General features: G+C 34.4%; 3 protein-coding genes across 5 annotated transcripts; 2 read left to right on the top strand and 1 right to left on the bottom strand.

Annotated features, from left to right (window-relative positions):
• Nucleotides 1-1,012: 1,012 nt before the first annotated feature.
• Nucleotides 1,013-4,660, top strand: LOC135071770 (DNA polymerase delta catalytic subunit). Its single transcript, XM_063965570.1, has 2 exons — nt 1,013-1,115; nt 1,207-4,660. Exon 2 carries the CDS (start codon nt 1,299-1,301, stop codon nt 4,545-4,547), a length of 3,249 nt encoding a protein of 1,082 aa, XP_063821640.1. The 5' UTR covers nt 1,013-1,115; nt 1,207-1,298; the 3' UTR covers nt 4,548-4,660.
• Nucleotides 4,661-7,737: 3,077 nt separating this feature from the next.
• On the bottom strand, nt 7,738-12,717 carry LOC135071789 (uncharacterized). 2 transcript variants are annotated; one of them, XM_063965617.1, is made up of 3 exons: nt 12,617-12,717; nt 12,443-12,523; nt 7,738-12,196 (listed from the first exon to the last, which is right to left on the bottom strand). In XM_063965617.1, exons 1-3 carry the CDS (start codon nt 12,715-12,717, stop codon nt 11,962-11,964), a joined length of 417 nt encoding a protein of 138 aa, XP_063821687.1. In that variant the 3' UTR covers nt 7,738-11,961. The 2 variants fall into 2 exon arrangements, with proteins under 2 accessions (XP_063821687.1, XP_063821688.1); XM_063965618.1 differs by having other exon boundaries at nt 12,635-12,717.
• A 1,246-nt stretch (nt 12,718-13,963) lies between these two features.
• Nucleotides 13,964-17,529, top strand: LOC135071790 (uncharacterized). Of its 2 annotated transcripts, XM_063965620.1 has the most exons (3): nt 13,964-14,038; nt 14,446-14,538; nt 14,818-17,529. In XM_063965620.1, the coding sequence occupies exons 1-3, from the start codon at nt 14,025-14,027 to the stop codon at nt 15,107-15,109; spliced, it is 399 nt and encodes a 132-aa protein (XP_063821690.1). In that variant the 5' UTR covers nt 13,964-14,024; the 3' UTR covers nt 15,110-17,529. The 2 variants fall into 2 exon arrangements, with proteins under 2 accessions (XP_063821690.1, XP_063821689.1); XM_063965619.1 differs by lacking the exon at nt 13,964-14,038 and having other exon boundaries at nt 14,429-14,538.
• The last annotated feature ends 28 nt before the right edge of the window (nt 17,530-17,557 follow it).

The following is a 17,557-nucleotide window of genomic DNA, read 5'->3' as shown; positions in this document are numbered from 1 at the left end:
GGCTTATAACCCGGTAGGTGGCGCGGCGCTGTTATCGGTGAAGAAATAAATAATTGAAAACCTAATGAGAAAGAAATCCAAAAAGTATGATAGAAACGCAAATCTATTTGTTGAATATGGCGCTGTTTGGCGTTGCGTGTGGCACGGAAACGTTTATATTATATGTATGTTACGGCTAAAGATAGATGTGAACATAAACTTAAGATTAGCCTGCTAAACTTAAGTTTATCTTCGACGAGGTGTTAATGTTAGTTTCTTCTATCTTTAGCCGGCTAAACTTAAGTGTAACCGCAGGCCCTTGGCTAAAAATGTAGAAGGAAATGGAAAAGGAAACAATGTAATAATGTTTACTATTTTGACACGAAAACTTTATTAAAAAATAATCACTTTCATTACACATACTTTTATGTACCTATGTAGGTATTCAAAATTACAATTATTACAATAACAAAATATTAACTACTTAAAACAATATCTAGGTACCTAATCATTAAAATAAAATAATAAGGAACCATTTGGTCATTACAGAATCTCCTGTAGGTAGTATTTAAAATTACAAAATAAAACAAAATAAAACTTCTTCAGTGTTAATTACTTAAAACAATATCTAGTCACAATTGTTAAATAATATGGAGCTATTCTTTGTCTCCCCACCGCCGCCTCTAGCCCTCCGCCGGCCTGGCGCGCCCATCGAATACATTTTTAGCCGTATCGTTTAGGCTAATGTGCACATTAGCCGGCTAAAGATGGAATATCATGACGCAAACTAACATGTTACCGAACTTTAGCTGCTTCTCGAAGCTAAACTTAAGTTTAGCCGGCTAATCTTAAGTTTATGTTCACACCTATCTTTAGCCGTAACATGTAGAAGATAAACATGGCGATGAAAAGGTTAAAAACTGAAGACTTGGCTGTATACCATAATGCCTTTGTTTTTCCTCCTATCAAAAAACTATCACTGTCAGCTGTCAATGTCACTTTGTTCTGTTCTGTCACTGTCAAAAATAAATAACAGTTTTGCCGCCGGCTGGCGAGTTAGTATTTCTCTTACTTTGAATGAAAATTATTACCCAATTTACCAACGTAACTTGATGTTTTTCCGAATATTCATTCAGGTAAATAATTGTGGCATATTTCTTTAAACAGAAAGTATAGCACCTATGTTATTCTTTGATAAAAAATGAACTTTTTTTCATTCCATTCCAGGTTATTGGCGGGAAAGCTACATGACATTGTTTATCAATCAAAACATCTTTTTAATTGTTTTCACCAGTATTCACGGATCAGGTACATAAACAATGGACAAAAGAAAACAATCCAAAGGGCCGCCACCAAAGAGATTCAAATCGCACGATGACGTCGAAGATAATGACACGCCATGCAGTTTTGAAGAGCAACTCGCTGGAATGGAATGCGAGTTTGACTCGCAAACAATCTGTGGTGAGGGGCCAGAAAATCAAACAACAAATATGAAATGGAGCAGACCACCGCCACCTGATTTTGATCCCAAGAAAGAAAAGTTAGTATTTCAACAATTGGATATCGACCATTACAATGGGCAGCCTATCCAAGGAATGTCTGGATCACAGATATGCCCAGTCCCTATCATGAGGATGTATGGTGTTACAATGGAAGGTAACTCAGTATGTTGCCATGTTCATGGATTCTCACCCTATTTCTATGTAACTGTACCTGTTAATTTCACGGAAGCTTCTTGTATTGATTTGAAAAACACTCTGAATAATGCACTTCTAGAAGATTTGCGTCTGAACAAAGATAATATTAGAGAGTGTGTTCTGGAAGTAAGATTGGTCAAAGCTCGTTCTATTATGTACTATAAAGGAGATAATGATATAGTATTTGCAAGAGTGTCTGTTGCATTACCGAAATTGATTGCAGCATCACGGAGACTAATTCACAAACAACCAACATCATTTGGTTTGATGGACCCATCTTTTTATGAAACTAATATTGATTTTGACATTAGATTCATGGTAGATACTTCTGTGGTTGGCTGCAGTTGGATTGAATTACCAGAAGGAAAATGGACATTGAGATCAAAAAATACACCAATAAAACCAGAGTCCAGGTGCCAAATTGAGGTAGATGTTGCTTGGAATGCATTTATTTCTCATCAACCTGAAGGAGAATGGTCTAAAGTAGCACCAATTCGTATATTAAGCTTTGATATTGAATGTGCAGGCAGAAAAGGTGTATTTCCAGAACCAAATCATGATCCTGTCATACAAATTGCGTCAATGGTTATCAGACAGGGTGAATTAGAACCATATTTAAGAAATGTATTCACATTGAATACATGTGCCCCCATAGTGGGATCTCAAGTACTAAGCTTCCAGTCTGAGTCAGAAATGTTGGCTAAGTGGTCAGATTTCTTCCGTGAATTGGATCCCGACATTATAACTGGCTATAATATCAGCAATTTTGACTGGCCTTATCTTATCAACAGAGCCAAACATTTAAAGATCAATAATTTTGACTTTTTAGGAAGAATCAAAAACATAAAATCTGTAATAAAAGACTCGATACTCCAGTCCAAGCAAATGGGTCGTAGAGAAAATAAAAGCATTAATTTTGAAGGAAGGGTTCCTTTTGATTTACTTTTAGTTCTTGTGAGAGACTACAAACTAAGATCATATACACTGAATGCTGTCAGTTACCACTTCCTGCAGGAGCAAAAGGAAGATGTACATCATAGTATTATTTCAGACTTGCAAAATGAAAATGAACAGACCCGAAGAAGACTAGCTATGTATTGTTTAAAAGACGCTTATTTACCACTGAAGTTATTAAATAAACTAATGTGCATTGTTAATTATATGGAAATGGCCAGAGTGACAGGAGTTCCACTGCTTTGTTTACTTACAAGAGGTCAACAAATCAAAGTAGTCAGTCAATTATTACGAAAAGCTAAAGATGCTGGTTATTTGATGCCAGCTTATCAAGGCACAGGTTCAGATGATCAATTTGAAGGTGCCACTGTTATTGAACCAAGGAAAGGGTACTATGCTGATCCAATATCAACTTTGGATTTTGCTTCTTTGTACCCAAGTATTATGATGGCCCATAATTTATGCTATACTACCCTTCTACCAGCAAATATGCAGAAAGATCTTGATGCAGATGACATAACTACCACTCCATCTAAAAACATGTTTGTAAAGGCCAATATAAGAAAAGGGTTGTTACCAGAAATTTTGGAGTCCTTGCTTGCTGCTAGAAAAAAGGCTAAAGCAGATTTGAAAGATGAAAAAGATCCATTTAAAAGATCTGTACTGGATGGTAGACAGCTAGCATTAAAAATAAGTGCTAATTCTGTGTATGGTTTCACAGGGGCACAAGTTGGCAAGTTACCATGCCTTGAAATATCAGGCAGTGTCACAGCCTATGGTAGAACTATGATAGAATTCACCAAGTCTGAAGTAGAGAAAAAATACACAAAAGCAAATGGATATAAAGAAGATGCTGTTGTTATCTATGGTGATACTGATTCTGTTATGGTTAAATTTGGTGTCAAAACCCTTGAAGAGAGCATGGAGTTGGGCCGGGAAGCTGCTGAATTTGTGACATCAAAATTTGTAAAGCCCATAAAACTAGAATTTGAAAAAGTGTACTACCCATATTTGCTCATAAATAAAAAAAGATATGCTGGCCTATATTTTACAAGACCTGATAAATATGATAAAATGGACTGCAAAGGTATTGAAACTGTCAGAAGAGACAACTGTCCTCTGGTTTCTAATATGATGAGTACTTGTCTCCAAAAGCTATTGATAGATAGAGATCCAGATGGAGCAGTGAACTATGCAAAACAAGTTATTTCAGATTTACTGTGCAATCGCATTGATATATCCCAGCTAGTTATTACTAAAGAACTGACAAAGAATGATTATGCTGCAAAACAAGCTCATGTGGAATTGGCTAATAAAATGAAGAAACGTGATGCAGGTACAGCTCCTAAACTTGGTGACAGAGTTCCATATATATTGTGTTGTGCTGCTAAAAATACACCAGCCTACATGAAAGCAGAAGATCCCATTTATGTATTGGAGAATAGTATACCTATTGATTTTAACTACTACTTGGAGAATCAACTTTCTAAACCACTTTTGAGAATATTTGAACCCATACTTGGTGACAAAGCAGAATCACTTCTTCTAAAAGGAGAACATACAAGAACAAAAGCCATGGTAACTTCAAAAGTAGGTGCCTTAGCAGCCTTTACTTTGAAAAAAGAAAAATGCATTGGATGCAAAGTAGTCATGCCTAGTGATTCGAAAAAAGCTTTGTGCAACCACTGTTTGGATAAAGAAGGTCAGCTTTACATCACAGAGATATTCAAATTGAGGCAACTACAAGAAAAATTTTCAAGGCTCTGGACAGAATGTCAAAGATGTCAAGGAAGTCTCCATGAAGAAGTACTCTGCACTAACAGAGACTGTACTATTTTTTATATGAGAAAGAAAATGGGTATGGAATTGGATACTCAAGAAAAAAGTGTGCTACGCTTTGGTGAACCAATTTGGTAAATATTGTTTGTAAGCCTGAGATTGCCTGTGTGAAAGGGCCCTTACCTACCTATTATGTAACTCATTTTGTTTTATTAGGATGTTATGCATAAAATAAAATTACTTTAATTTATTGTGTGTGTTTTTATTTTATTGCACATGGCAGAGGATACATAATGACATTAGACAATACATTTTGGAATGTTTTTGGTAAAAATATAAAAATATTTTCATGACATTTTAACCAAATATTTAGTAAAGAAGTAAGGTACAAGTTATGCCCTTTATTTAAGTACAAGTTCATTGTAATTAATAACAAAAGAAAACACTAATCAATGAATGAGAACTCTGTTAAAGGGTAAATGTGAAATTAAGATCCCTCATTTTTATCATAAATCTATGTATTCGAGTTGTCATTATTTTGCCAGATCATACATGGATTTTTATGAGACTTCCGATGTATTTTTACCATATTCAGTTATTTGGTTGCTCTCAATCAATGACGGGTGTCAGTGACATACAGAATGCATTTAAAAAATACGTTGCCCTGTCTGGTGTTTTCAAACTTCACGTTTTTTTTCATAGGATGAGGTCCTCTAGTTAGCTCTAAATAAAGTAATGTTAGTTCATATCTATTTAAAAAAAAAGAGGCATAACTTGTACACACATGAACATTACATTTACGAAACCACAGATGCACATCATACATAGTAACAAAAAACATATCACAGGGATCAACATTTATAGATACATAATAATAATCATCAGCCTCGATTAACATGGAAATAAACAATGTACAGTCGACAGCACTATACATTTTCGTTGCAAAGTCGCAACTACGTAAGATACCACAGTGTTTACGTTGACGTGCTGTCGACTGTACCTATAAATAATCATAAATATTTTCAATTTGGTTTATGAGACTCTAAATTTTAACAAAAATACCTTTAAGACTGAAATAAGCAATTCAAAATTAAATTAACACACTTTCCCAAATAATTAAATTATACTTTATAAAGATAAATAGGGCAATAGAGGGGAATGAACACGAAAGTTTAAGATTTTTATAAATAGTACTACCACAGCCATCAAAGAAAAACAAAACAGCTAAGTATACTTTTAAATGCGAAGGAATTACTTAGACAAAATATTTCCGATTTTCTTATGAATATTCATTTCTAAGTTTTCAATTAACACGATCACTGCTGAAAACACATACGGGTGTGTTTTTTCGATCGCAACGCCTGTGCGGCCGCACACGTTTTACGTGTTTTCTTAATTCTCCATACGGCAGTGCGGGCTCACACGTAAAGCGCGTTTTGCCGTTGTAACGCCTATGCGGCTTCACACGCAAAGCGTGTTTAGCCGACGTAACGACTATGCGGACAACACATACGTCTGTGTTTTGATATAATAAGTAGAATTTATCTCTGTGGAATCTTTATTTTGATAAAGTTTAATGAAAAATAATAAGTGTGTCTTATATAAGGTATAATTAAAGACAAGTGTTTGTATGGATCAAGGGAAAATCATAAATAATAAAAATCGGCGCGGCTTATAATTTCGGTAGGTTAGCTTTTGTGCATATTCTTTTAGTTCGAAATAAAGATAACATTATTTTAGGATCCTTTTATTTGGAATTACTGAGAAATTAAAAAAGGTCAAAAGAGCGCGGCGGCCCCTTTGTTCCGACATAAGTTGTGCATTTTACTGAACTTAAAGGTCAAGAAAAAGTCTATTATTAAGTTTGCACGTGCAGGTCATAAAGATTTTGTATAGAACAAAAGAAAATGATAAGGAACGACGCGGTTTAAAATAGTTTCGGTAGGCTAGCTTTTGTGCATATTCTTAACCCTGAATGCGCGACTTTTTGCTTATGAAAATAAGCTCATTAAATTAATGTAAAATACCTACTATGACTCCAACACTTAGAGACAAATGTTTAAAATAAAGTTGTTTTATTAAAATGATCCTAAAGTATTTAATCAATGCCCCTTAATAATTTAATTTTGATAGTTATATTGGTACCTATATGTATTATTTTTGAGCTTATGATAATTTTTATATTGCTACGAATCTCCCTATAGCCAATACGGGCGGAGCAGTAAAGAAAAATGTTGCGAAAACGGGAATGTTATAAGCTGAAGTTTTCTTTGTTTGAACACGCTAATCTCGGTCACTACTGAACCAATTTCAGAAATTGTTTCACTGTTAATGTACCTACGTGATCCCTGAGTACTATAAGCTATAAATGTACTACAGGAAAAGCCAGGGCAGACCACTAGAACAACAATAAAGTAGTATTTTTTTAACTTTATCTTATTAAAACGTTGCACTCCCGAACCCAGAGAGGTTTTCGCCAAAACAATGTAATTTGTGTAATTTTTATAAAAATCATGCTATAAATAAAGTATATATACAGGATTATAGGTATACCAAATAATAATATACCAAATATAAAATGTAGGTTTCAGCAACACTGCGCATTTAGGGTTAAGCTTAAACGAAGATAACATTATCTAAGTTCTTTTTATTTTCAATTGGAGATAAGCAAAAATACTACAGTAAGTAAATGCTTTGTTCGAAAACAAACAAAAGAGCGGCGGTCCTTTTGTTCAAGAAATAAGTGATAAAAAAGCGGCATTCCTATTGTTCAGCAAAACATATTGTAAAATCTTTACCTGTGTAGTGATATAAAACAATGGACAGGTATATTATGACGAAGCCAAAGGGTGGGGGGTCAGTGAATTGGGTTGTAAATGTACTCAGTCTGCTTTCGACCTCGCAAGTGTTCGGTACGCTCTTTGCTACTGTTCAGTATTGTGAAGTGTTTGTGTAGTGGATTTTACGATGTCCGCCGACGACATTGACAACCAACTTTCGGAAATCTTCCGTGATACGTAAGTACCAATATTTTATTTTATTTTTAATCAAGTTTTAATTGAAAGGAACCTATTGCATAATTTAGTAACCATTTACCTACTTTAATTTTTAAAATAGTATTAATTTAATGTTCATCTATTCATCATTTTTGATCGTCAATATCAACATTAGCTACATTTTACATTATTTTTGAATCTTCTAATTTAAAAAAAAATAAGTATATACATTTTATCTCAACATTTTAATTATGATTGTAATTGTGAAATTTATTATTTATAAAAATAATAAAAATCACTGTCAATTTTATTATCAATTTTGTTTTAATAACTAAACAAGTTAACAGCTACCTATTATTAAAGTAACAACTCATTTTAATACAATTTTTAAATGAATATAAATCAATACGTATTCTGATTATTGTATATACACGGAACTTAATATTATTATGTCACATTGAAATTTATAGGTAGGTACCTACATTACGTCAATAAATTCATGTTTTTGTAAATATATTATTAATATGGCTTTACTTGTGAACTTGCCAATTTTTTATCATGTGTTTATTAATCTTTTAATAATTATTATATTATATTTTATACAATTTTAATCCTTCTTGTCTTTAAAACAGCTGGTCTTTGTTATATTATTGTGGCGTGCGTTTCCATAATTATATCGTAGATAGGTAGGTACTACGTAATTTTTTATACAGTGTTCATTTTTCAAAGTTATTTATCACCTAGGTAATAGGTCTATGTGAATGTTGTCCTAATTTCTCCACAAGAGCTAAGGAACTTAGTCTTGTGTTTCTTAAAATGCAATAAGACATACTTACATAAAAAACGGCAATATTTTAGGTAAAATATTATCAAGAAACACATTTGATTAAACAGCAACCATACATCAGCTATTTTTCATTGTACTGTAGGGATGCCGGCGGCTGGGCTTCCTCATATTCCTCCTCTTCCGAGGAGGAGGATGAGGTCCAAGACCAGGCGGCCGACTCCTCTGAGGAGGATGAGGTCGAAGACCAGGCGGCCGACTTCTCTGAGGATGTGTGGGAACCGACGGGCCAGCTTCCGTCGTTCCCATGCACCAACGTGGGAACTCACAATATAGGACCAGCTGAGACCCCTATCGATTTTTTTAATTTATTATTTAACACCACATTTATGACTATTTTAGTAAACAGCATAAATACCCACGCAATACAAGTGCTTTTGGAGAGCCCACATGAGCATAGTAGAATTTCAAATTGGAAAGATACCAACATAGAAGAACTCTATGTTTTTCTAGGCCTATTATTCCACATGGGCCATATTAAATTAAACAGAATTAACGATTACTGGAAAACAGACGTCTTATACGATCTGCCGTTTAAAAATTTTATGAGCCGCGATAGATTTTTATTAATTTTACGTAATTTGTCTTTTTCCGATCCAAATTTAACTTTTGCCACTACTGATCCCAATAAATTTACCAAACCTATTATAGATTTTTTTAACAATACTATGAAAATGCTGGTGGTCCCTCCAAAAAACTTGACTATTGACGAAAGTGTGGTTTTGTGGCGCGGGCGGTTAAAAATTAGACAATTTATACAAGGTAAAAGGCATAAATATGGTGTGAAATTATATATCCTCACAGACCCTAAAGGCATGACGCAGAAAATTCACATGTATTGTGGATCACATGACGTTCTCCTTCGAGGAAAAGGTCATGCTGATAAAGTAGTGATGATGTTGATGGAAGACTATTTAAACGCAGGACACTCTTTATACATGGACAATTTTTATAATAGCGTTTCTTTAGCGGAAAATCTATTAGCAAATAAAACTTATTTGACTGGTACTTTGAGGGCCAATAGATCACGTAATCCCGAGATTACAAGGGCTAAGTTGCCTAAAAACCAAGTACAATCACGGTACAATTCGCGTGGAGTATGTGTCTCTAATTATAGAGACAAACGAACGGTCCTCATGATATCCACTGAGCACGATGCTGACTTCATAAATTATACCAATAAAAGAGGTCAAACTGTCGCAAAACCTAGAGTCGTCCATGAGTATAATAAGTATATGAAAGGTGTTGACAGGAAAGATCAGATGCTGTCTTATTATGCTTGTTACAATAAATCCACGAGGTGGTATAAAAAAATAATTACACATGTTATGCAAGTCATGATGTTGAATGCATTCATGATGTACAGTAATAGTCAGGCCAATTCAAATTGTAGTTTTTATGATTTCCGTATAAATGTTGTTAGAAAATTGTTAAACGCAGACAGACAGACAAACAGACAGACAGTAACTTCTCGTCGAACAGGGGATTTTATTCATTGGCCATTACATTTACCTAAAAATGCTAAAGGCGTTACAAAACGCAAAGATTGCCGCTATTGCTTAGAAAAGTTGAAACTCCGAAAAGCTGCAACATTTTACTGTACTCATTGCAACAAAAAACCCGGCTTGCATCTTGGTTGTTTTAAAGATTATCATGGTTATCGTTAAGTTTAGTTCATTATTTTGTAAATTCTCCCCGAGTCCAATCAGCCTGGTCCCAATGTCAACGCCTAAAATATATTTATTTTATTATAATTTAGCAAAGTAGGTAGGTAAATGTACTTATCATTTACTTTGTGCTCAGTTATTGTAGCTTGTTTAGATTTTTTATATATTTGCACTTTATCACCATACTCCACATAAAATTAAAATTTTCAGTGCGTATTAAGTCTAATTATTGTTAATTTTCAGTTCTTCCACTGACATTGTTACTAACTATATGTAGTTAAACTTTATTTTAATAGCGATTGCGTCATTCCTGTGTGCTTGTGATGTACATATAAAATGTTATTATATTAATTTATTTCTTAATGTTACATTTAATAATCAACAATTTTCTTTTTTTTTTCAGAGTGCACGCAGTGGAGAATAGCCTTGATATTTTTTTTTTTCATTTTATAATAATAAATGAATCTTTTCTTTTTGTTTCAGAGTGCGCGCGGAGGAGATAAATTTTATTTTCTTTTTTTTTATAATAATAATCCTTTCTTTTTGTTTCAGAGTACGCGGTGCGGAGAAAATAATATTGATTTTTCCCATTTTATTATAATTATTAATCCATTCTCTTTTTTTTTGCAGGGTGCATGCGGTGTATAATATTATTTTATTTTTAGATTATGATATTTTGTAAACTAAAAGTGACAAATGTGTAGTAATCACACTAAAATCACTTTTAGGAATTATTTGTATTAGTTTGTTAATGGCATTTTATAATTTACTATGTAGTATTTAATTTTTATACTAAACATTATAATAGTTTTATGTATATTTAAATTAGTATAATATTTTCCCTATTTTCTGAGAGGGTATTGTGTTATTTCACCTTTGTGATAATCATAGTTCTATCATAATTTAATTTAATTTAAAAGCCCCTAATTTACTGAAAGGAGGTTGGATTAGTTCATCTCTGCAATTCTTGATTGTAAAGATGATCCATAATCCAAGGGAGAGTGGTGGGTCCTCCAATGCCCTCTCATTTTTTTCTTAAAATTGTAACTAACCAAAACATTTTATTTTCAGGATCTCGCACTTAAACTATTTTATTATTTAATTAATGTGTAAACTAAAAGTGACAAATACAAAATTTTTCACTTTCAGGAATTCGTCTTGTGTTTATTATTAATAATGTTCAATTCGTTATTTATTTCTAACACATTTTTGTAATAGATTTTAATTTGATTTTTAAATATCTTATACAGTAAACAGTATTTTTATTCTGACGTAGGTATTCCGCGAAATCAAGATTTTCTTTGTAGCCAATTTATTATATCATTATTAATTTTGAAATTAAGTCCCTATTTTACTAAAAGGAGGTTGGATTAGTTCATCTCTGCAATTCTTGATTGTAAAGATGATCCATAATCCAAGGGTGTGTGGTGGGTCCTCCAATCGGTCGCAATTTTAATACTAAGCCATATCATTTAGTTTTGCTATTAATTTATTATTTAATTTTCAATTAATTGCACTGACCTGATATCTACTTACGAGAATAAATTATTCAAGCTTACACATCATAGGCCTTATATATGTATACAGGGTGTAATTTGAAGGAAAGTAAATGATTATATTATAATAATAAATTTTTAGAAATCTTTTCTTTGAGTAAAATTTTCTATCTACAGTATTAAGAGTACTTTCCCTTCAGGTGGCATTACAAAATTCCACCCTTATATAATTATAAAATTTATATAATATGTTATCATAGTTGTGATAGATGGAATTAATTATTTATAGAAAAAATACTTTAGCATTTATATATATGTATATATAATTATATATAAATAGAAATATAGGGAGGAGTTACCACATAGAAAAAAATTGTTTCTGTACAAATTTATTTACAGTCAACTTAATCTAGCTAATTATCAAATAATTACAAATGAAATACTAAATCTATATAACCTATTCTACTATTTACAATATTTACAAAGTTCATTGGTAAGTTCATTAAAATAGATGGAGCCCTATTAACAATTTAACTAAGGTGCAAAAAGTTAATAGGGCTCCAAATCCTCGTATATGTTAAATAAGCGTCTGCTCCGAGGATACGTCCACGTGCAGTATGGACACCTTCGCCGTGGTCTCCTCGGAGGCCGCTGCCGCCACGGCACTCCAGGCCAGGCCTGTAGTGCTGCCAGGAACTCTGACGGCTCAAGCCACTCCTCTGTCTCTGCCACGTCGGCCGTGGCCTGGAGCTCCTCCGTCGGACATTGCAAGTCTTTCTGATTTCTGAAACAATATAAGTAGTTAGATTCAATAAATTTTGTCTGATAAAAATTACTATTTTGATAAATTAAGACAAAGATAAATAATCAAGTTATAATAATTTAAATTTAGTTATTTATTATTTTTCTTTATTAAGCAAACAAACAGCATGAGTTGATACATGTGAACTTAAAAAATAAAAACAGTACCACAAACTGTATAGGCTACAGTTAATTATGTTAAAAAAGAAAGTATAAAATATGTACTTACTCTGCCGACGTCATATTATCACGCCGCCGCAGCCGCCGCAATATCCAGCGCCAAGCGCGCCAGCGACTATGGTTCTCACTCCTGTAATAACGTTAAAAACCATAATACCTCAAGATCTAAAAGGGAACATAATTCGATGTCTAAAACAACTATAATTGAACTGTAGATTCTTACCGATTATTAATATCGTACCGCTGCACAGTACCAGCGCGCCGGTACCACCCACAGCACAAGCCAACGTTAGCTACTGCAGCCGGAGAGCTACAAAAATACATTCATGCTGTTAGTAAGTACCTAGGTAGAAAAACAGTAATGATGAAAATAGGTTATGTATTAGTTTACATCCCAGTTAATTCCAGTACCTAAGGCTGATTATGTTACAAAATCGAAAAAGTCACTGGCCAGTTAATAATATCATCAACAACATTGCGAAAAAAAACTATTGCTGCAATGAAACCAAAGCAGGCACTTACACTGAATGCACCGAATGCGCCATAATAAAATTGTCTGTAATAAACATAATAACAAAGCTATAAATATCAATAACACACATATTTTGTTTTATTCACAATTTGAAATAAATCAAACAATAGGTACTTACACGATGAGTTTGAAATATAACAATTCCTTCGTTTTCCTTCTCACTACACTCTACTCTGACGCCATCTATCGGAATATTAACGCAAGGTGACGACGCGAGCCGCCTTAGAGGCGTTTCCGTTTACTCAAGACCGTAACTTTTAATTATAAAAGTACTTAAAATATTTTGATTGATGTCGCAAATTTAAGGATATTAAATCATTATTTAACGTGTTTTTTATAATGTGGTACTACATTTAAAAATAACTCCAAGTCGTCTATTCTTATGTACAAAACATTTCTTGATAGTTTCCGGTCTAGTTTTAATGATGTTGGCAATACCTACACGTCGAGGTTTTTTTTAATATGACGTTTTACGGCTCTGGGTACAAAGAAATTGTTTCTTCCATAGATTAGATAGAGACTAGTTTTATCCGACTGTCTTGAATAAAGATTGGTAGATTCATTTTAAGGTAACCCAATGTATTTTGTTTTTCTGCTTATAATTAAAAAAAAAATTAATAAAAAATCTGTTGACTTCGAGTAATTACATGAAATATATAAATAATTACCCTCCTAAAAAAGTTACAGTCTAACAACTGAAACGTCAAGTGGCAAAAATCCTTGATAGGTTAAATTAATTCAAAGGTATCGGTAATAATCAAGAACAAAATGAAATTTTACATAATATTATGTTCCTGAAAAATAATAAAAACAACAAACCATAACCATACTCCTGGCTTAAAAAAGCTTGCACCCAGAGCCGTAAAACACTATAAAAAAAAAAACCTCCACTCCATCACTCTCTAATCTGTGACTCCATCTTTAAAACTTTTTAAGTACCTACAATAAGTTTGGTGGTTTTGTTTGAGATAAATTAAAAATAATGTAAGTATTTTACCTGTATTAATATCGAAAAAATAATAAATATCGAGTATCTACTTATGATTATTGGGATCAGTTATTACCTGTAATAACAATATTTTCTTCTTTTTCAGAAAATATGGGCGCATGCTGGTATGTACCTATTTTTAATGGTTTATTATTGCGTGGATTGCTAAGATAATTATAATGGTCAATTTAACAACTAACTAACACCATTACACCATGTTGCTCCTACTTGGATATTGAATGGTTTTAACGAATGAATGTGGAATGTTTTCGTTGGTTTGGTTAATTCCTAACCTATAATAATTGTGTGTTCTTATCGACTGAATGTGCAGTGGACACTTCGGTTTGGCTCATTCCTAACCTATTTGCATTGTGTGCTCATATCGACTGAATGTGCAGTGGAATATTTTACAACACGTCGTGGTTTGGCTCATTCCTAACCTATTTGCATTGTGTGCTCGCAATTAACTACCTAATTAACAACTATGTTGCTTTATTTGTCTTTTTTTCGAGTGTATGTGTTTGATTTTTAGCTCCGGCGGTGGCTGGTGGAGCCGGTGGTGGTGTAGCTGGGACGGCGGAGTCCCTGGCTCAGCTGTGGGCGGAGGCGGCGGTGGCGTCGAGTGGTAAGCCAAATTTAATTTTCTTTTTAAATTATGATACTGACGATAATTATTTATTTATTTAAGTAGGTAGGTACCACAAACGAACAATAATAGGTACCTACTGTGAAGTTATAATCAAGCAACTTAAACTTGTATAAAATAAATAATTGTGGTATGGCAGATAGGAGTTCCTGACTCTAGAATGAGATATATAATATACTTGTTCCCAGCTGCTGTGGGACAGTACTTACTATTATCTCAAGGCTACCCACTAATTATCGTTTTTATTTTGTCTTTTAGTGAGGCGAACGAGGAGACGCCGCTGCTGCCGGCTCCGCCGAGCCCGGGCCAGCAGCGGGCCCTACGCTTAAGGGCAGAGGAGCGGGGCCGGCGAGTGGAGGAGCGGGCCCGGACAGCCGCCCGCCTCCACCACATGCGCCAGAGCGGGCGCGCGTTTCGGCCGCTCCACGAGCGCCCGCCCGAGCGCCGCCAGCTGAGCGACGCGGAGCTGCGGGAGCTGCAGGCGGCGTGGCGGCGCGCCGTGCAGTCGGCCGAACGCCGCCTTGCCGCGCAAATAACCAATAAATTTTAAGAGCTTTATACGAGTTGAAGTGTTTAAATGCAGTAATTAAACACTTCAACTCGTATAAAGCTCTTTGAAAAAAAAATAAATGAACTTTTTTAAAAATGTTTTTTTAATGGCTTTTAACTCCTTGCAGCTAGGTAGGTAGGGCCAGTACGAACAAACTAGACGAGTACCTACCTAGTTTTCAAGTTAATACAAGGTATGATTTGTAATTAAAATTTTTGACACCTTTTTGACACTACTCATGACAATACATAAAATATAAAATTTAGAAAATTAATAAGAGAATGCACATACCTACATTATATAGTTAGGTAGATAAAGAACTAGGAACTTAATAGCCCCCTCTCACTCACTACATACCTACTTAGGCTGGTTTTAGTGTCACGCGGACCGTCCGGTGCGGACCCGCTCCGCACGGCCAATCTGTATGAACTTCTAGGGAGCGTTTAGAGTAATGCGGTCCGGAGGAACCGCTCCGCTCCCTAGCAGTTTATAACAGATCGACTGTGCGGAGCGATCCGCACTGACAGTCCGCGTGACACTAAAACCAGCCTTATGCCCGTTTTCACCATCAGTCCCTAATTTTTAAGTGACCTCTACGGTAACACATAACAGGAGTTTTGATACCATAGGGGTCACTTAAAAATTAGGAATTGATGGTGAAAACAGGCATTATCTATCGGCAGTGCTAGTTTGTACTCGCGCGCATAAATCGTGTGTGCAGTGCAAGCCAACACCATGGCAATGCTTTCATCGTGCAAGTGCTAAGTTAGTCCTATTAACAGCGGCCGCGGGCAGTAGATATTTAGCGCATGAAATCAGTATCTTTCTTAGCCTTCTACTCCCCAGTAATGGGGGAGAGAAGGCTTTTCAAAAATTTTGCTGTAGGTAGTAACAGAGGGTAGAGGAATAAATACTATATACAATATATACAATAAATAAATATTTCATTGATAGTATTTCATTTTAAATCGTAATGATTCAAAGACAGTCCAAATACTTAAAGGAACGGAAAAAATCAAATGAAACCGCGATTTAACTTCCTACAGCGCCATCTATCGTAAAAAGTAGGAATAAACGTAAATAATTAATTTCTACTTTTCAATAGATGGCGTTGTAGGAAATTAAAACGCGGTTTCATTTTTTTTTTTCCGTTTCTTATAAGTATCTGGACTGTCTTGTCGTCAGCTAGGAATATAATTAACTCATCGTTAAAAAGATTGTGTTAATTATAGTCCTAGTTATTATTTAACCAAAACAATCGTTCGTACCTACTTTCTTCTAATATTGTAGAGTTGGGAATTGGAATTTAATAAAAAACCCACTATCGGCGAAGTCTCGCATTTTTCGTTATAGGTAGAAGGTACACGTTTGTAATACAAGTTACTTCTACATTTATAAATTTTTAATAGACACAAATATTATAATCATTCATCGTAATCTAGTCTATGATTAGATAGCGAGTATTATTTTTACCCGACTGTTTTGATTAAAGATTGGTAGATTATTACATTTAATAAGGTCAATAATATTATTATTTTTAACTACTTTCGATGGTGTTTCATTTTTTTTTGACGATAGATGCTTTATTTTCATGCCATCTGTCGTAATAAAGTAGAAACATTATCACCTCAAAAATTCCTGTATTTCTACAGTAAGATAGATGGCGTTGTAGGAAGTTAAATCGCGGTTTCATTTGTTTTTTTCCGTTCCTTTAAGTACCAGGACTAAATTCTGATTAACACGATTTATTTATTACACATTAATGAATTAATGATTAATGAAGTTCAAATGAATTATACGAACACGCACGCCTCATAACATACGCTTATTTTTGAGTCTCCGCTCTCTTATTGGGGGGTGGGGACAAAAATTGCTCATAACAACGAAGTCGGATGTATTGTTATTGTTATACACTTTAACGTTCTGCCATTATTATGTGAGTTATGTCGATAAATCATTTATATACTTACCTAGTTAAACATTATGTAAGTAGTTTTCTGGAAAACGAGATTCGTTATTAACTCGCGCTTTCATAATAGGTTAAGTAAAACGTTAAAAATACAAGTTACTTTTTACTTACTTATTATTAACAAGTATTTTTCATCGTAATACATACTGCTTTTTAAAACGTATGTGTGGTCAGGATCGCGATTTGACAAAAGAAACATTCGAAAATCATAATTTATAGAAAAACACAGCATATGTGTTGGGCCGCACTGACGTATGGGCAGATTATTACGCGCTTTACGTGTGCGCCCGCACAGCCGTAGCGTCGAACTTTTACGCGTAATGTGTGTTCGGCCGCACAGGCGTTGGATCCAGATAGCGCGCGGAACGCCGGTGCGGGCGCTCACGCTTTGTGTGAGATTTTAGCACTGAGGGATAACGTACGGCGCGACGCTCGCAGCCAATGTGTTAAACGTCTGTACAAAATGAAGCTACAAGCCT

Source organism: Ostrinia nubilalis, chromosome 5 (genome assembly GCF_963855985.1).
Source record: "Ostrinia nubilalis chromosome 5, ilOstNubi1.1, whole genome shotgun sequence".
Classification (NCBI taxonomy): Eukaryota; Metazoa; Arthropoda; class Insecta; order Lepidoptera; family Crambidae; genus Ostrinia; species Ostrinia nubilalis.
The sequence above is the reverse complement of the archived record's forward strand: the minus strand, read 5'-3'. Positions and strand labels throughout refer to the sequence as shown.